The following is a 20,561-nucleotide window of genomic DNA, read 5'->3' on the forward strand; positions in this document are numbered from 1 at the left end:
AAACTAGCAGCTGTGTAGTGCTCTAGCCTTAAATGAGATGCAGCATGAGGTTTCCCACAGAACCTCACTTGCCTGTTTTTCACTAAAATTGGAGACTAGCTTTTTGATGCTTCTGCAGAGCTTTATTTTCGATGAACCATATTGTGTTTGGCTGTGGATCTCTGGATTGATAGACTACTGACTGCATTAAGACTGCAGGTTTAATCTTGCACATGAAACTACACATCTTTTTCTCATGCTAATTTCTGTTAATGTGCTCTTTGATAGAGCAACACTGTTGCTAGTATCTGTGAGCCATGTGTGTTATCAAGCATATCTTTATGATTCTCTGGACAAGGCTTTGGTGACCATATGGTGTCAGTTTAATTAAAATTTAAATGTGGAAAACTGTGGTCTGGAAGTGGGTGATGAAGGATCTTTTGTGTCCGTTTCCATACCAGTCCAGTAGTAGATGAAAGCTGCAGTTAAACAGCAGCTTCATCCAGGAATGTGAATTGAGGGTAACTTTTTAGCATTTTGTAGACACTTGTCCATATGATAAATATGTAGTATTTGTGCTGCTGAACTGAGCACAGAAATGATACTTTGAATCACGAGACGATTCTGTCCTCTTGGCTGCTGACCCCAAATTCTTCATGAGATATTCAACTACATGAAGATGGCTTATCTTGTTGTTTAACAAGTGCTGATGTTTCCAATCATATTCCCATAATGTGTAGCCTTGCTGAGGATTTCCAGTGCCTTTTATCATCATTAAATCCATTTACAAGATCTGAAATAAGTAACAGTGTACATGGAGTTATTCCAGTGCTATTCAAACATTCAATACCCCTATGTTTCTTGAAGATTTTATAGCAGGGAACATTATAAGAGAGCTTCTTAAAATGTGAAGTCGTATGCAAAGAGTAGCAGGTCTCATCTTTAACGGAACCAAATAATTTAATACAGAATTCATTTGCGGTTGTTAAGCTAAATTTGGTACTTGGTAGGCAATGCTGTGTTTTAATATCAGTGTTTGGTTTGGCCTTCTATTCCGTTTGACTATTGACTATTCCAAACTCTGTTTAACTCTGTGTTGCTTGTTTTGGTGGGATGAGAACCTACCAGATGGCCACGCCAGCCCTGGATGGTTTTGTCCTCATGTTGTCAACCAGCTCAGACGTGACACATGAATTTTTCCCCATGATGGCTTCACTGGATTATCGTGTGCTCCTGCCAAAGGCCGTTCAAAAGGGTGTTTGATCCCCAGGCGTCAAACATTTTAACGCTAACTCAATTACTGTTGATAGAGCAGGAAGGTCTGTATTTACTAAATACAACTCTTGCCACACGTCACCAACTCTACCCATGTATGGGTAGAGAATCAAATGAGTCCATTTTGATTGCTTTTCAGGCTGGTGCATATCTAACAGGGTCAGAGCCTCATTAACAACAAGAACATGCAGCCACAGAGCAAAGAGATTCAGAGAGTGTAACTAATTGATGCACGGGGATTGTAGGTCATATCTTCATGAGACACACAGCGATGACAGAGAATGATTTAATTCGAAACAATCGGCGTACTTCATCTGTGAGCTGCCACAGTGCCCCACTAACCTATGTGTGGTAATAACCTCTGCTTTGGGTATCAATAAAGGGTGCTGCCCTTTGAGATCCCGCAGGAACGAGTGCTGCCGGCTGACAGATGAGAGCGTGCGGGGCGCTGGGGCTTCTCGCTGCTGCGAGCAAGTAGGTCATGGCCAAAAGTAGCCTTGGCTGCCTTTGTGGAAGTGTGCCTGCGAGAGGGGAGGCAGCTGAGAAAAAAGCCAGTATGGGGTTTGGGTTTAGGGGTTTTTTTTTAGCCCTTCCTTGCTGTGGAGCAGCTGGCACTACGTGCCGTGAAATGCGTCTGCTTTCCAGTATTCTTGCATAAAATATTTTTAGAAGTGAATATGCAGCTCTTATTTCTGCTTAGGGGAAGTGGTGCATGCTTGTGGCCTTTCATTTTTGTTAAAAATATAGAATTTTAATTAGATCAAGTGTTTGTAATAAACGTTTTTTCCTTTCTTCAGTGGAGTTTGGCTGAAACTGGATGGTAGATGTGTGTTGGGGAAAATCAGGTTGGAAATGGCTTTGAACTTGAGCTGTGTATGCAATATTTGAGCTCCCTTATGCTTTATTAGTGATAAGCAATACGTGAAAACAAGTGCTTTAACTCATTTTAGGATTCATTCACTCATGCTGTCTCTTCCCGTGAAGACTGGCTCCTGTTTGTGGCATAATGGTCATTTCCATGGCAACAAACTGTGATGGTGCTTGGAAAGCTTTGACTTTTGATAGAGAATAAATAAAAGCAGATTTACCCCCACACAAGATAACCCTGTTTTCATATGAAATGGAGAAAGAGGGGAAAAATGAGATAGGTTTTCTTTATCGTATTCTTTCATGGTTTCCTGTGTAACTTGCAGGTCTTTCAGAACTGGACCTGCTCGAAGTTGAGGTGTGCAGACTCAGGATGTTCCATGTGCAGCTGCCTGGTCTCCGGCACTGAGCTGCCTCTATAGACCATGGCAATCCTTTGTAGCAGATCATCACCTGGTTTAGCTGTTCTAGTGCTCCGAAGCTTTCCTTTGACAGAACACTAAATCACCCTCTTGTCTTCCCATGCATTAAGACACATTAATCAACTTCTCAAAACATTTCTGAGGTAGTGCTCTAATTATATTTCCCCCACATATTTTCTCATATAGAACTCTCAGCCTGTTTCCATTCCTTCTTATAAATATATTGCACAAGCATCATCCTTTATCAGTAGCTGGAAGTTCCCCCATGATACAGCATGGGAGTGCTTGGATAGGAAGCTGTTGCTGGCTGAGCCGAAGCGCAGAGCTGCTCCAAAGGGCATGAGCTGACATGCCAAGGTCATGTCTTCAACACAAGCTTGATGGGAGGACGGTCTGCAGCGATAGAAGTTTATAATGTTCATGCAGCACTTCGGTATAGAGTTCTTATCCTGGAAGATGACTCCAGGCAGTGTGTGTATTTCAACTCCTATATGAAAATCACTATTTTTTAATTTACTGTTGACATATAAGACTGTATAAGTGCTGGTCTCAGTGTGGAGCAGATGCCACCATGAGCAGCTGATGCACCATGAATAATTGATGCTGAAAACTAACCTTTTTCCATAGTATGGAAAAATGTGACCTGAAATACCATACTATTTTCTTGAGCACAGAGTGAGAGTTGGAGGGCTTGGCAGCACTTCTAACGATACATCACACATTGACAGATGAAACAGTGTACTGCAGCTTTTGCTACCTTTAAAGTCTGCATAGCAGTTTAGTCTGTCTTTTCCACTAAATTTCTGTCAAGGTATAAATCTGAATCTTCAGTCATGTTAAATTGTTTCTTAGGGAACTGTTTCCATTTTCGTTTAAAGATGATCCGCTCATGTGTTCTGGGGATAGCTCAAGTCTGCCAGCAAGATAATTTAAAGGCCTTCTTCAAATTATCAATGTTTCCAGCAGTTGTATTTCTAAAGAGGCTTTTTCTGGAACGTAATTTTTGGGCTGTTGTACAACATGTGCACAGATGGATGCTGCTTTGTGTTAATAAGTTGTTTAGGTTGAACAGATCTGTCCAGGATCATATGTTCATTTTGGCAACGCTGCTGTTCCCCTACTACTTCTTTGGCAATTTTGTTCTAGTAAGAAGATGAATAAATGAATAAAGTTCTGCATTCTCTTAGTCGTTTCACAAGCTGCCATTGCCTTTGCTGTCTTTCTTCATACCCCAACAGTGTGCAGGTTTGTTGTCTTTTGTTTGGGGAATTTTTTTGTTTGGTTTTTGTTTGTTTGATTGTTTTTGAGGAAAAACAGCGGCACTGGTCTGCCTTTGCCTAGCTAAATATAATCTAACCTGTTCTCTTTCTTCCCTTTCCTTCCCTATTTTATTCCTACTAGCCCTCGTTGCTCTTCTCACTAATAAATTAGAAAGATGGTTACCTTTCTGTCAGCAAATGAGCCTGCCAGTTGGCTGCAAACAATTTGAGAAGTGCCTTCCTATAAATGAATGAGTCCAGCTGTCATAACGTGTACGCTCCGAAGCAAGAATATGAATTTCGATTAGGCAGAAAAAGTCCACTGACTTGGTTTCACATGATTTTGTTATCGCTCTTTGCCACAATGATTGAACTAGCAGTGTCGGCACCGCGGCTGGCAGATCTCCACGCGTAGCTTTTTCTAAAGAGCTGTCTGGGTTATAAAAACCTCCCTAAACCATTCAGGTGTGTGTTTTGAGAAGAGAACTGATAGTTTATTTTCAAAGGCCTGTGCTGTGTGTGCTTTTAAGGGTCAATTTGGCAGTGAAACTTGTCTCTGACAGCTGATACAATCAGAGAGTTTGGTTTTGTTTCTTTTTCCTGTATCTGAGATCCTGCCTCAGCCTTGCACCTTGCTGGGCTGGACTTTGTGTCCAGCTGGGTGCCCCAGTCAGGTGCCACCTAACCATGCTGGTGGGGTGACCCCAGTCATGGTGTGCCCAAATCACATCCTGACCCTATTAAATGACTGGCATCCGTGGGCCTGCCCTGTCATGTTACTGAAGGCACACAGTTATTTTGGGCATGCTTGTGGCTTTCATGTCTTGAGTAGGGAGCAACCTGATCACCCAGCAGTGTTTGACAGCCCAATAGCTCTTCCGTCCCTGTGTCAGGAGGCCCCTCTGGGCAGCAGAAGAATGCCATAGACGTTCTTCTGATGAAGCGTGGGGGAGCAGGAGTCAGCCTGGTTTGCAGGGGAGAGCATCACTCTCATTTCATCAGCCTGCAGGACCTCCCGACCCCGGCTGCCATCTCGGTTCCCTCTTCCATGGAATTGTTATTGTTACCTGGGGATTAACTGGCCAAAGATCCCTCCTGGGTCTGCCTGCTTTCCTCACCCCAAGCGCCTCTCTGGAGAATTTGTGCCTCCATTTCTCTTCATTATGGCTAGTTATGTTATGGACTCCACATTTCCTGAAGTAAAAGAAAAATTACAGTTATTTCAGAAAAGGTAGTGAGCTTGATTGCCAGAATGATTTGCTGGCTGTATGACTTTCATCAGAGGTCCCTTCTGAATTGTCGCTGCTGCTCAGCAGCAATGATCTTTGCCTCGGCTTTTCACGCAAACTCCCCTTTCAATTTGTGCGAAGACAGAGCTGCACAACTTCTGGAGCCTGTTCACTTGGTTCACGCTGTACTGTGTCAAACTACAACACTGTAAACAATCGTATCCCAGTTCTCAGGCTCCTTGTTTTTGTGGGCTGTCTGTGACTTAAATTCCCAGGGTTTTGATGATTCAGACAACTTGAAGTATATTATTAATAAATTATGTACTATTAAAATCCTAGCACTGATGTTACAGTTTCCTTTTATTTCCACAGTTAGATTCTGCTGTGATTAATTTTTTTTAATGCTTCATTTTCTTTAGAAACTAGATGCCAAATCACTTATAAAGCTGAATTTTGCTAAAAACAGTGAAGGTAAGAGCAGTAATTTTCTGTGTGTTTTGTTTTTTGTTTGTGTTTTGTTTTTCTTAATGAATGCTTTAATAAACCCTGGTTTGTCTTACTCATGGTTAAGTTACATAGTTTGTTTTCTATTGTGGCTTTTAGTTTTTGAGTAGAATAACTGCTGCTTGTGAGTGACACAACTTTTAAAGTTCAATATCTGTTTTTCTTTACACTGCGGGGCTGTAAATTATTCAGCAACTTCACTTTACTATAGCTACTACTGCAGTGAGGTACTATTTACTTTAGGGAAATTTTTCAGAAAAGGCTAAATTTCCATAATATGTTAGGTTTTTCTAACTTGCCTGTGGCATTATTTGCTGCTCCCTTGGTCTTGAGCAGCTTTTCGTTTGTAAGATGAATTAAACTTAAATGAACACATGGGATTTTATGAATAGCAGCACACAAGAAAGCAGCCTCATATTTATTTCTGCAGGGTTAAAGATATAAAACCTGCCATCTAACAGAGGGTGCCAGGAATGAAAGAGAACAGTGGAGATGAAATAGTATTTTGCAAGGCAAATAATGGTTTTTCTTTTAAACAAGAGTCGCAAGGATCAGGTGGGAATACAATTCTGAAATGTCTTTGCCTTTATCTTACCAACAGTCCATAGACTACAAGGGTTTCTGTCTAGCTGATGGGTTTCTTCTGTGCTTTGTCCTCCTGTCTCAAGACCAGAGTGTTAAAAAATTATCATTAGTCACGTTGGCCAAGGTTTTTGAAAGATACTGCGATATTTGGCTGTCCTTAAAGAAGTCAATTCGTAATGCTGGGGTGGAATGACAGCAGCCACACAGACTCTGAAGCCTTTTCCTTAAAAAGGTGTATATTGTGTCATTAATAGATCAAGGGAAGATACAACAAAAGAGAAAGAGTAAAATGCTGCATTTCTGTCTATCAGCAAACTTTTCTTTAAATCATAACATGTAGAGTGGTTGCTACGTATGTAGGATCTTCTCTGTTCACACCTAAACAATAAAAAAGGTCTTCAGATATTGCAGTTTCTTCCATTTAGTGAGCTTTCCTTAGCTGAGTACCATCTATCCAGATGAACAAGTGTGGGCCCTGAAAACACTGTGACTCGCTCTTTTTTATGCAGTTGGAGTGAGGCCTCACATTTTACCAGCGTGTTTCTGTATCCATCACTTGGCCCATACCCTGATGCCACTTCTGAAAATCCCTTTCTAAACTTCCTCTTGGATTTCAGCCCTTTGTGGCAATGGCTTTTCCTTCAGCTCTGGTGGCATTAACAGAAACGGCCCTTGTGGGCCTCTGGGCGCTGGAGGCCTGGGAACCTCTGTGGCTGATCAGTTAATCGGTAAATCCTCCATAGGAGTTTGTCTCTCCTGTCTATGCAGGTGCTGTGAGCAGCCTCTGCTTTGGTCTCCCTGCTGCTTTTGATTTTCAGATGATAATTAGGGAAAAAAGAACCAAATAGACCCAACCTATTTCAAAAATTTCACCCAGGTCTAGCAAACTGAACAAGTATTAATAACCTTCTTCTAGTTGCTTTCTGCCGAGATGGTCCAGGCATTTTTCTTTTTCCTCCTGCGTTGCCTTCCATCAGTTTGCTTGTTGTTGACATGCTTAATATTTATGCTGACCCTCCTGGGAAAATTCACAGCTTGATTAGAGCAGACGCTGGGTTCCTTATTGAATAACGTGCTCAGATTTAATGGCATTCTGCTTGCCACATTTGAATACAAAATGCTCTTGTTTCCTAAAAGCACAACAGCTGCTGTGAACTTTTCTGTTGGATATAAGCTAAACTTTTATTCCTGGGAACAACACTGAAAATAGAGCACTGGGCAGGCTGCAAGGTACAGGCTTTAGAGTCAATAGAGCTTTGATTACAATGATAACACCTATATTGTGGTACTTCATAGGTATCGAGTAAATTGGACACATTTCTGTGTTGGGGAATTGAAAACAGTAGATTTCAAAGCAGCATTTTCATTTCTGGTTTTATATTTCTTGTGTTATTTTTTTGCCACTGAAGAATCAAAGTGCAGTTAAAACACCATTAAATATACACTGAAGTTACACATTATATGAAAAACTGAAGTAGATATTCTTCGAAGAGATAATAGAAATCAACAATTTCAAAACAGTTGCAGGGAGTTCATGCTGAATTTAAACTTTTTCCCCTCCATCAGGTAAATACCACTGTCCAGTGCTGTTTACTGTATTCACCAATAACTCCCATATTGTGGCCATCAAGACAACTGGAAATGTGTTTGCCTATGAGGTAGGTTCTCTGTCGCATTTCATTATTAATATTTTATACTTGATTTATTTCATCGAAAATCACAAAATGCTTTAGAAAGGTAGGTACATTTTATTCTTGTTCTACAGCCAGGAAAATTAAAGTGCAAGGAGATGAACTAGTGTCACAAATTGTTGTTTGACTTTTGCCTTCAAAATATGGACATCCCTAGAATATGATTTAAAAGATATTTTTAAAACCTTTTCCTAAGTTAATGTGCATGCACTGAGTCATGTAGACCAAAATGAGTACTTTTTATGTGCTCCACAGCTGAATTAATAGACAAATCTTCTGTCGTCTTTCTTTCTGATACAGAGTCATCACCAAAACACAAATTGCCTCATTTCTATTCACATCAATGAATAAAAAAGAGTATTTTAACTGGAGCTGGGGAAAGAGCAGATAATGCCTTAATGGATACTTGAAGTGCGTTTTTATTTGTGTTTTGTGAACATTTGTGTGAACTCAGGTGGAATTTTAATTGTGACTTGTTTGCATAATCCTTACTGTAAAAGCAAGGTTTAATTATTTTTCATTGGCAAATAAATCCTTCAGCTAATGGATCCATATCCAGTGTTGTAAAAAGTCTGAACACCGAAACATCTGCTTTTTGAAATCTGTTCATGGCAGATTCTGGTAGGACTTTCAGATACTGAGAGGAACAAGCTGAAACCATTTCAATCAGGGGAAAAAGCTGGATTCATCAAGTTATTGAAAACTTGCTCCGTTGTAGTTGGATTGTCTTCATTCCAGCTATGAGAGCAGTCAAGATTAGGTTAAAATGAACTGTATTTTCTGTTCCTTCTGGAAGCGTGATTGCTGTGGTTAAAAGGCAAGAATGAGAGGGTGGCGTTTGTTAAATGCTTGTTGATATTGTAAAACTGTTGCTCAGTTTGCTACAATTTGTAATACCGGGCTTCCTAAACAAGCTGTGCCAAGAGGGCCTGTTTTTCATATGGTGTATCACTTGGAGCAGTAACATTTATCGGCTTGTTATAAGCACAGAATTAATTTATGGACTTCTGGAGGTACTAGAAAAACATTGTCACTTCCATCTGATGAGAACAGAGCGCACTCGGGGGAATAAGACAGATTCAGTTTTCGTGCAGGTAGACATCCACAGTCATCTCTCTGCATGATGTATTTGTTTATAACAACAAAACATTTATTCTGTATTGGTTGTTGCCAAGAAATACCACACCGCTGCTCTGAGCATCATTTCGTTTTCTCAGGTGAAGAGCAGCATTGCTGCAGGCTCGGTGCAGCAGCTGGGGTGGGCAGAGGACACATGTGTCTCCCAGGGGTGCTGGCAATGGGGGAGATGCTGACCCTGTGTTGAAGCTGCCTGTCTATACCATCTGCAAGCAGGAGTTTTTTATTTTGGCAGCACTTTTGCAATGAGTGTGGTTAAAATGATGTGTGTAACTATGGAAAGGAGAGTGCAAGGTTATTTAAAAAATATACAAACCAAGAGAAACCAACCAAACAAAAACCAAACCACAAAACTCAAGTTTTGTAGGGATGAGAGACAAAAGCTTCTCATCTGTTGAAGAACACAATGCAATATTGCAGCTGCCAGTTGAGAATGAAGGATGAAATTGTTTTCTTTATCATTTGTACTTTAGGGTTTTATTAGCATCACGTGTTTACTTGTAATATTTATACATTAGTGTACAATTTTTAATATGTGTCTTTTGTTTGGCTGTTAGGCAGTTGAGCAGCTGAACATAAAACCAAAGAGCTACAAGGATCTTTTAACAGATGAACCCTTCACTCGGCAAGACATCGTGACACTGCAGGTAAACTTTTCTGTGTGTTACACTTCTTGCAATACAGCTTTTTTTGCAGAGGATGGAATGTTGCTATGTACACTGCTAGAGCAGGAATCTGGGATATTGAACAGAGAAACATTTTCTCTGTGTGTGTGTCTTGGAGACGGGTAGAAGGTGAACTGCTGTATTTTCTTTGTTATCCAGATGAGCCACAATGATGCTGTATAACTTAGAGCTTGACAGATCTCTAGAGTGATTATTGTGACCCTTGCAGATAAGCAGATTGTTCAACTTTGTAAAATAAAGTATAGAAAATAAGCCGTGCACAAAAAAAAAGTCAAGGATGCTATGTAAAAATGAGAATTTTGACAAACATATTTGCAGTTGCTCACTATTTCACTGTATCCGACTGAATAGAAGATCTGGTGCATAATTTTAAGTTTTAGGCAGGAAAATACACATAGGATTTTGTTGAGTTTGTTTTGTTAACCTTGCCTGAAAAATTGCTGTGACACCTCTGATCTATTGCGAGACTTACACAGGAGTGCATTGGGAAAAGATTGGGTAGAGGAAAGGGAAAGAGACATCCAGAATACTCTCCAGCTTTAGACAGCCAGCAGCGTGTGGTCTGGGTTATCAAAAGAAATGTGGTTTAGAATGTGAAGTATATGAACTTTAAGGAAGTTGACCTGTTACGTTAAGACTGAAGCTGATTGTCCATCTTACTCTTTTAAAGATGCCTAAAAGACTCAAAGCTTCAGAAAAGCATTTTTTAGAGTTTGTCTAAATAAGCAGCAATCCACCAGAGTTTCTCTAAGTGCTTGCCTGCCAAGGTTTTCTTCTGAATAGATACCAATGTTGGTCTTGTACTGATTTTAAAAGAACTAACACCTGAATTAAAACAGCACTGTGAATTTCAGAGTGTAACAGATACCCATTTACAGCTGAAGTTTAGTGTCAAAAGATCTAAAACTTACATTTAAAATGAAGCATTTTTAAGCTTGCATGATTTCAAAATAGGGGAAAAACATTTAAGGATCATTATTATTGGAGTCGTGAGTTAGTATGCATCTCATGAACAGTTAATTGCCACTAGCCAAGACTAATACAGTCTAATTTGAATAGAAAAATATTTTCCATTTATGTCTAAATTTAAATGTAATGGATCCCTCCTTCCCCACTCCCTTCTGAACAGCATGTTTATAAATATTTTTCCTCTCTTCCTTTGGGCTTATGGCTGTTCAAGTTAATGCAACAAAGTAAAATGGTTTTAATCCAATGGAAACAAAACCCACAGCTTTTTCAGATTGAAAGCTCCCAACAGAATGTTATTTGAATGTAACTGCATGGTTGCTAATGGATTTGGAACAGTAAAAAAGGACAACATGAGTGACTAAAAATGTTTCTGTACATCAGGATGGAAAACCAAATTATTTTTAAGAAATAATTGAAATGTGCAGTCATTTCAAAATATTTTGGTGTGTTCTGTAGGTTTGGAATTGAATGTATGTGTAAAGAGTGTGTTTCTGTTACAGCCCTAGCTTTGATTTTTGTTGTAAAAGCAAAGAGATGCTATAGTCCTCTAAATCTCAAAGTGCAATAGGCAGCAATTTAGATGATCCCTATGTGGATTTTTATCAATATTTTTCACTTTCATTCTGTTCCTTTTGGGTTTCTATCTCTAAGTGTACAATCTTATGGTATATATTCTCAAATAAGTTTAGAAATAGCAAAGTGATCCCCATCTTGGGGTTGGACTGGAAGAGATTTCGATCATCTAAATGTGCTGTTAACCAGCTAAAGTTTGACCCTTCACCCAATTGGTTTTTAAATTTTTTTTTTTTTGCAAAAAAATAAAAGGATTTTCAACAACCAGGCTAAAGTGGCTCTGGGGTTTTGAATGAGAACCAAGAGCCGTCCCGTGCGCTGCACAACACCCGCTGCAAACCTGCAAGTTCACTTGATTTCTCCTGTTCCCGTGCTGCCCTGACTTGCTTTGTCGAGCCCAAAACACCACCTACAGTCGTATGACCAGTCTGGGTATTAAAATTGCTTGTGTATATGTGGTATAGCAATCTGTTGTTAGTTTCTCATAGTATTTTCTTGATGAAAATGAAGAGACAGAGCAATGTCTCCTCTCTCAGCTGTCGTATTGACAGGACTGCGGGCAGCGTGTGGCTTCACGCTGCCAAGCGCTGCCACCTGTGGCTTTGTTTCTTAGCCAGAGTTCGTGACTGCAATCTGTTGTGTTTCAATTTGTGGCTCTGGAGCTCTATCCACTTCTCTTAAAAACCTTTCGATTCTGTGTTGAAACTTATCACTTTTTTGTTTTCCCATTCCCTCGTGTAAATGGAGTACGGTGGTATCTGAGAGAGCTGGAATTGGGAGTGAGCTGGGAACACTGACCCTGCTGTTTGCCAAAAAGGTAGATATAAAGGAAGTTGCTATAAAGAAACCCCCACATTCTTTGCTTTGCAAATAACAACTGAGTCGGACTGTCTCTAATAGCTGTGTTTATCAATAGAAAATAGCATTTCCAGAGGCTGACTCTGAATGTCAGAGTCAGATGGGGTACCTGTGTTTGGTAGTGAAATACAACGTAAGTGGAGAATTTTAATAATGTATGTTAACAGATTATTTGTACGATCACATTTTTGCTTTTTGATACATAGAGAGCAATCCTACAGCTGCTAGGGATGTCCTTTTACTGGAAGAGCAATTGACCTCAATCTTGACCTCTCTTTCCTAATGTATATAATTAAAAACAAAAACAATTTGCTCTTTCCAGAAGAGAGATTTGCATAAAATACTTTGTTCTGTTCTCAGTGCTAAACATTAGTCAAACATTAATCATAATCCACCCTTGCTATCTTTTTTGGTGAACACCATCTCATCCCCGTTGATTGCTTTTATTTTATTGATAGTTATTTGTGTCCCGTTGCTATTAAGTTTACTTCTTAAAAAGGACAAATTATTTTTGATCTGGAACTTAAAAAAGCAAAATCAGAACTTAAATTGTTAATGATGCTATTTTAGATCTTTGATATGCTTCTCTTTGTAAAGGAATCCACAGTGCTTCCTGCACTTACATAAACAGAAACTCCTTTTTTCCCTGTTGAAATGCAAATGTCCTGGGGCAGAGCATGGCAGGTTCTCATCAACATATGGCGATATTATCCAGCCCCTCAGGGCAGGAGGTAAAGGATAATACTATATCCTGGTGTGCAAGGCCCATTACCGAAACTGGAATGTAGTTATTCAGGCAAAAGATGTAATGGATTCTGGTTTAATATCTTGCTGATAATGACAGAAATACACGTGACATTATTCAACATGAAACCCTTCCTAGACACCAGCAGTCTTAGTATAGCAGCATTTGTTTTAGACTGTAACTCTTTACCCTCAAGTTGAAATTTCCTTTTTTTTGGCTGCTTGATCTTGCCATAAACTCAAGTCAGGCTTTCCATCCCCTACACTGCAGCTGATACTTTTGTCCAAGTTTCTCTCTCCTTGCAGTTTATCATTATTTCAGATAACTTTTCTCTCCACTGTACTGGTTCATATCTCTTCTAAAAGGAATATTACCTTTGTATTTTGTCTGTGTTTCTCATAACTCTAAACCCATTTGTATTCTTTTACCTTGAACGATGACCAGCTCAGCCTCACTTAGCATCCCTTGCAAATGTCCTGAATGTCAGACAGCTCAAGTACTTCAAGATGTATTAGTTATACTGTAATAGGAAGGCTGGTATTGTTGAAGCTTGTTTGCAGTGTTCTTACCTTCCTTTTCTGCTTCCCATTCTGCTAGATTGATGTTCATCATTTCACTTTGCAGTGGTTTTAAGCTCAGGATGCACAGAGAGGCACAGGGTCAGGTAGTGCCTTTCTGGACACAGTGGTGGGCTTGGACAGTGCTGGGGACTTCTTCCCATCACAAGTGGGAGAGGGTCCTGAGGTAAGCAAAGTAAGAATGCCACAATACCCTGCTTTCGTGTCCCATTTGGTAGAAAGTGTTCAGAAGAGATAAGAACAATTCCCCTTTTATCCCCTTTCAATTCTTCATCCTCCGCTGTGTCTCTGTTCACAAACCAGAAACCACGGCTCTCAAATTTGTGAAGATACACAATAAATGATTCCTGCTCTTGGAACCTTGTAGAAGCTATTGCTGTGCTGCGTGCTGGCAGGGGAGGGGAGGTGGGAGAAGTGTGGCTCTCACAGGTGAGCAGGGGCGGAGATGATCTGTTCCTCTTCACCAGAACAATTGCAATAAACCCCCCCGACCCCGTTGTGCCAGCGTTAATAGGCACAGTCCTCTGCTGGCAGCCTGCTGAGAACCTTCCCTGATAGATGCACACTAACAAATGCGTCTGCTTTGCACCACAGAAACGGAGGGGGATTCCTGGGAGAAATAACTAGAGACAAAAACCAAAAAGCCTGGGTAGAATGGAAACAGGTTCGCTGCTGTTAAAGGGAAAAAAAGGCTCATACTGTTATGTGCTTCCTTATGTAATTTTTATTGTTTCTGTACAACCTAACCAGCTGTGGACAAGACATGGTTCCCAACAAGCTATTAAACACCATTGGCATTTGTGGCAGGAAGCATAACTAATGAGCTAAGTTGGAGGAAGCTGAGCTGCACACTGTTAATTGATGTTTCACTCCTCGGCTGTTTCTCGTTTGCTCTTTGTGTGACAGAAGGTCAGAGCAGATTTCCTCTCCATGGCGGGTGAGGGCTCTTTGAGGGCAGGTCCTGCACCAACACATGTGCAGAGTGGCTGGTTGAGAAGTGGCACATTGGGACATGGTCGGTGTCTGAACTGCTCGATAGCAGCCCCAGGGTCAGAGGGAGAGTATGGCCCTGCTGCAGAGAGAAGATCCAAAACTGTAGGTGTTCTCCAGCCCAGGCGAAGTCCTTGATGAGGCTGCATTTAAAACTACTATTTATCTGTAAATACAGTTTTCAAAGTTTAAAAGTCATCTAGGAATTGCTTGGAAAATGGTCATGTCATTTTATTAAAATCATTTGGAACTTAGGTTTAACATGCCCAGACTCAGGCTTTATCATGAGGAGGTAGGATGGTTTTTACACTTCTAAATTTTGTTGTTCAAAGATAAGGCTTTAGGCCTTTATCTTAACGGGTGTTGGAGCATCCACATGAGTCCAGCCTTTCTCTGACCAGGAGAGACCGTTAATTCATTAGAGCTGAAGGCTTTGTTGAAGCGGGTATGTCCATCTGCCTGTCACTGTGGTGTCTTGGTAGGACTGCTCTGATGCTGTGCCCAGTAACTGTCATGGATGAAACAAGAAGAACTTGGCAGGCTAATTATTAGTGATTAGAGTGTTCTCTTCCTGAAGTGAGATATCTAAAGAATGTGTGCACTTGTAAAATTTCCATAGACCTACCTTTAAAGAATGTGTGTCCTGTATTGTAGGACACAGTACCATCAGTAAGGAAACGATCTGTGTCTTCTGCAGCACAGGTTGGACTGGTCAGGTGTATTTCTGCTCTTGGAGATGATAAAAGTAAATGATGTCTTGTGTTTAACTCAGTTTTTATTGCAGTACTGTCACACTTAGTATGCACATTTGTCTAATTCCAAACTTCTAGTGTATCATGATGCTGTATTTTAGAGGGAGGAATCAATATGTCAACTGCATATGTCCTAGGTGTCCTGTGTACGATGAAGCTCAAATTTCAACTTGAAGAACCATTTTTGAGGGGTTTTTTCCACTGGTAGAGGGAAACGGTTTTGGAGTAGGCACATGGGTTCTCTGCCTTTTCGACGTGGGGTGACCCTCGTGCTTCACAAAATCAACAACACAAGGGACAACACTGTAAATCAAACCTTTGTCAAGGTTTCCATTTGAGCAGATGCCCATGTGAAAGTGATGAAGGCTTGTGCAGAGGACCTCGGTCTCACTTCTGGGGCTTGGGGTTGTCTTGGGTCTCCCAGAAAGCAGATGGGTGGCTGTGGTCTGCAAGGAGAGGGAGCTGCCCTGCGGCCTCTGCTGTCCTTCGTGCCGTAATGGGTGAATTGCATATGGGCAGGTTAGTGGTGATTTGGAGAGCCCTGAGAAACCCCTTGCACAGAAGGGGACTGTAAACGCTTTTGCCGGAGTTGCCCAATGCCTGCAATTCGGCTGCTTAAGCCAGGGAAATGTTTGAACAAACTGTGGCTGTGAAAACAGTTTGAACTGATCGGATTCGTGGTACCCTGAGCACAAAACAATGGGTCTTATAAAGCACTGGCGGTTGTGATGTCCTTTTATTTATTTTTAAACAGTCAATAAATCAGTAAATCAAGAAGCTTTATTTAGAGGAATATAGTGAAGGTGTTTCCTGGTTCATCTGCTGCCTCCTGCTCTCCCTCCCGTCCATGTAAAGCTGGTTTCAGGAGTCAGTCCTGCTTTGCCATGAACAGCAGACATGTGGATTGCTATGAATCCATTTGTGTCTATTAATGTTAATACACAAATGTTTTTTTTTCCCTTTCCTGGAAAGAGTAAGCAGTCTTACTTCCTTCACCTTTTGAGCTGGTACATTTATGAGCAAGGCCATGATTTCTGTCTGGGAAAGCTGCAGCTCATGATTCCTAAGGAGTGTTTGGGAGGAGGCGACCTGAGCCCTTTCTCCAGATGTTCTCCATGTGTCTTGTTGACTGTCAGAGAACAGGGCTGAAATTATCTCTATTCATACATAAACATGTATGTGAGGGAATAAGTCATGTATACACACGGATGCCGGTGGCAGAGGATACAAAAAATGCTTAAAAACAGGTCCAAATTTCCTATTCCTTAGTAGTTTTATTTAAAGATGATCTGTTTCTAATGCAAGATCTTAAAGATTTAAGTTTTTTTTGCAGTCCACGTCTTGATGAAGATCTACCAGAGCAGCATAGTGGGGGAGGAGACGATAGAAAATGGTTACATGGTGGTTGGGAGAGGGGACAGCAGAAAGCCAGGAGGTCATTGTTAGGGTTCAGAATCACACAGCTTGATTTCATAAATGTGTTTTGTTTTACTACCAGCAGTAAAACTAAAAATGCACTCTCTGGTGGAAGCATTTCAGGGATGAATGAAAGGCATAATTAGATCATTTAATAAGGGATGGAGCTACCAGCTCTGCTTGTACTAATCATTGTGTTTAGCAGGGATGGAATTGTCACAACTTCTTACTAACAGCGGTGGTCTGGGAAGCTTTGTTAAATTTATTTGGGATAATAGTATTCATGCCAGTATCATAGTTCTTTGCATCATTAGTTGCATTTTTTTTTTATCCTGAACTTAAAACTACTGCATATTATTAAGATATTTTGGTATTTTAGACTTTAAATTGTTTTCTGTAAGACAGAATTTCCAGAAATGACCGGGTGTCCTGGGCTGATGTTTTGACCTTTCTGTGCTGCAGAGAAGCTCGAGGAGAAAACCTTAAAGTTGTTCTAAGAAGAGGATTGAAGACTGTTTAATAATAGTATAATGTAACCTAGATCGCCAGTAGGCATTCCTTGTCTTATTCTCTCTAACAAAAGGTCAAAGTTATGCATAAAGTTGCCTAGAGATAGAATGAAGACTCACATTTAATAGACTGTGTATTTTTACTGTTTTACTTGAGTGGTCACTCAACAGAGTTTTCATAATACCACTTTTTTGTTGCCTATTTATTATTATTTTTTATTTTTAAAGGTAAATCTGTAAGCGGAGATTTCACTATTAAAAAAAAACCAACAATCAAACCCGTTCTGGCTGCAAAGACTTGCTCTGAGGTTTATTTGTATTTTGAAATGCATTTCAAAGGTTCACAGAGCATGTGCAAATCAGGCACGCTTGTTATAAATAGAAGGAGATAGTTAATGTGAATTTGCATAGATCTTAGACCGAACCACAGAACGAAGAAAAAAAACAGGGGATTGCTGCTCCTCATTCTTTCTTCTCACTAGGATAGGCGAGACTCAGCTTAGTCCTGTTAGTAACTTCTGTGGGCAAAATATGTGTAATATTATATTTGGGGCTGAATTCCAGATCTGTAAGGAGCCTGTTGTGAACTGGCACAGTCCTGATGTCGGTTGGAGTTGATTGCTTTATATTTTGTTCATCTTTCTGTGGTTCAGGGAGTATGGAAGTTATTCTGTCTCTCCCTATTTGTTTATTATAGTGGTGTCTGCCCTTCAAACTAGTCTGTTGCATGGCATAGATGCATACCAAGCTCTCTGATTATTTATTATTATTATTATTATTATTATTATTATTATTATTATTATTATTATTATTTTCAGGATCCAACAAACCTGGATAAGTTCAATGTCTCAAACTTCTTTCACGTTAAGAACAACATAAAAGTAATTGATCCAGGTAAGGATGAACTGAAGGTAGGCTGAAAAAACACCAACCCAAATACGATGTTATGGAATTGTTGCTGTTTTCGCTGGACGGAGATCCTTCAGTAGCTAGTGGTAACTTTGAAAGCTTCTTGGAAACACAAATAACTTGTTGAAACAGTCCCTTTCACCTCGAAATGTGTTAATATATTTTGAAGCGAAGACATGATTCTTTGAGTAATCGTTAACTGTCTCTGTTGAGTGCTGTGCAAGCAGAAAGGTTTCCTCGTCCGTTAAGAGTAGGTAGATGAGAGAGAAGTAAGAATAGGAAAAATTATTTGCCAAAAGGTCCGTTACCCTTGTGCCAGAAACCAGACAAGGAAACCTTCATCTTCCCACACCTGTGTGCCAGGCTCCTTCACATGTATTAACAGGGCATTGCCCATCCTTCTGTCTGAGTAACAACAGACATCTGCCACGTTAAAGATTGATACAGGCTTTTCTAAAATAGTCCCAAAATTATTTTAATAATTAAAAAAAATAATGCTTTCTTTTTCTTTCTAGATATCACAAGTAAGAAATTCGCTTCTCAATTATTTTGTGATTTTTTTTTTTTTGATAGCTAAATGCTTAGTAATATCTGCTAATATTAAATTGCTGAAGGAAGAATAATCTCTCCTTTGTCCTTGTGTTTTCCTTTAGAACCGTTTCTAATGAGGTCTAATTGCTGATTCTAAGCATGGTGTGTTTTGGGGGTCTTAAAATGCTCATCTTTTCTTTTGTTTTTTAAAAGCTACTAGTTCTACAAACAAGCATCTCTCTCTGTTTACCTGCTAAAAATAAGTGGCTATTATCTCAGAGATAGAATATTTAATACCAGCAAACAGTAGGCATATCAAGACAGAGAACAAGTGAAATTTATAAAAATAATGTAAAGAAAATAATATTTTACAGTTTAGTCTGCCAGCTTTCCTCCCCCTGGTGTCACATTAAAGAGCTGACCTTAGGATTTTTGCATCACAAGCCTGGCTGTACAGTGAGGAGACAAAGGACAGAAGTTTATGTTGCATCCAACTGTATCTTGTCTTTATTGGTCTATAAAAAATTTTACAAGACTTGCATGAACTTAAATCATTTCTAGTGGCTTCAAAGAAATTTTTACAGTAGTTCATTTTAAGTTGTTTTTCTTTTGGTGTACTTCATATTGGCATTCATTGTGCTGTATTTCAAGTTATACTGTCATTAGTGTTATGCATTGCTACTTGTTGCTGTTTCTGCAGGAATAAATATAGTTACTAGAGCTTTTTGTGTAAAAAAAAAAAAAGTGGAAATAGTATCTGGAAGATTTGAGTGTTACTACGTATATAATAAACTGAATGAGAACAAAGTAGAATTTTTCTTTTAACTCTGAATGATTTAACTTTTTCTTATCTAGATGAAGAAAAAGCAAAATTAGACCCATCTTACTATTTGAAAAATACAAACACAGAGACCCGAGAGACTCTACTGGAGCTTTATAAGGAATTCAAAGGCGATGATATTCTTGCAGCTACTATGAAGGCTCCTGAAAAGAAGAAAGTGGATAAGCTGAATGCAGTAAGTTGACTTAATTTGTAGATTGGCACTGATTGGCTTCTTCAAGAATAGTAATAGATGTTTTTCAGCGTAGAGGCCATATTGCAGTATAAACAGACACTTCTCCTTATGTTTTCTGTTAAATGGAGATTTGTCACAGATACAAACAGGAGAATCATATTGGGACTCCTTAGAAAGACAGTGGATGTGCCAGTGAGTTTCTTTTTGTGAAATCATTGTAAATTAACCTAAATATTTAAAAAATGAAACACAATAAGAAGGAGGAATCTTTATGATGTGGTTATGACATATGTGTTGGGAGAAACTTTTTTCCCAAGCTGTAATCTCTTGCTTTGAATTTGTTTATCGTTTGCTTCCTGCAGTTATTGGCAGAGAGAACACACCTTAAGGGCAGTGCAAGTGAATCATTTCTGGTGTGGGCAAATATATAAATCATCCACAGCTGCTTCTCCATTTTTTTTTCCACTGGAATGCAGGATTTTTAGTGTAATATTTCAAAGGATGTTCTTCCAGGTACATGTTACCGTGCATTCATGGTTGTCAAGAGAAACAATTCATCTGCAACTAGATTTTCTACATCAAAGGCTGTATGAAAAGGGCAAGACAGAGTATTCTTTCCTTTAATAATTCTGGGATGTATGTGTCTTCGTGCTTTGATTACACTTCCACAAAAACGAATAGCGGTGCAGCATATGGCTTTTAATGAGAAGGCTTAGTGACAGATTAGGGAGCGTATGTGCCCAAGGAGCAGGATCACATTTGCCCCTTTTTCAGGGCACCGTAGTGTTGTAAGAAAACAAAAGATGTTGGGAGGGGAAAAAAAGAGGCAAGAAAGAATGATGAGCTCTACATATGTTGTAGAGTCAGATTATCAGCTAATGATGGCCATAACTGTAAACTTGTATAGGACACAGCATAACCTTATGGGCAGAGCGTTGGCCTGACCTGTATTCTTTACAGACACTGCCCCAGAGCTTCTAAAGGTATTAGATTTGGTTTATTAGATCTTTGTAATTTGCTACAAAATCCGTGTGTGACGTTCACATTTCCTTTCTGCAGGAGAATTACAAAGCTCCAAATA

General features: G+C 39.7%; 1 protein-coding gene across 1 annotated transcript in view; it reads left to right on the top strand.

The window, feature by feature from the left end:
• Window positions 1-20,561, top strand: part of PPIL2 (peptidylprolyl isomerase like 2) — a 71,397-nt gene that overhangs the window by 10,783 nt on the left and 40,053 nt on the right. Inside the window, exons 6-10 of the mRNA XM_082066436.1 lie at window positions 5,451-5,502; window positions 7,687-7,778; window positions 9,506-9,595; window positions 17,843-17,918; window positions 19,320-19,480. Of these exons, the coding sequence (XP_081922562.1) occupies window positions 5,451-5,502; window positions 7,687-7,778; window positions 9,506-9,595; window positions 17,843-17,918; window positions 19,320-19,480 (471 nt within the window). The remainder of the gene's footprint in view (window positions 1-5,450; window positions 5,503-7,686; window positions 7,779-9,505; window positions 9,596-17,842; window positions 17,919-19,319; window positions 19,481-20,561) is intronic.

Source organism: Streptopelia decaocto, assembly GCF_964273445.1.
Source record: "Streptopelia decaocto genome assembly, chromosome: 15".
In the NCBI taxonomy this organism is placed as follows: Eukaryota; Metazoa; Chordata; class Aves; order Columbiformes; family Columbidae; genus Streptopelia; species Streptopelia decaocto.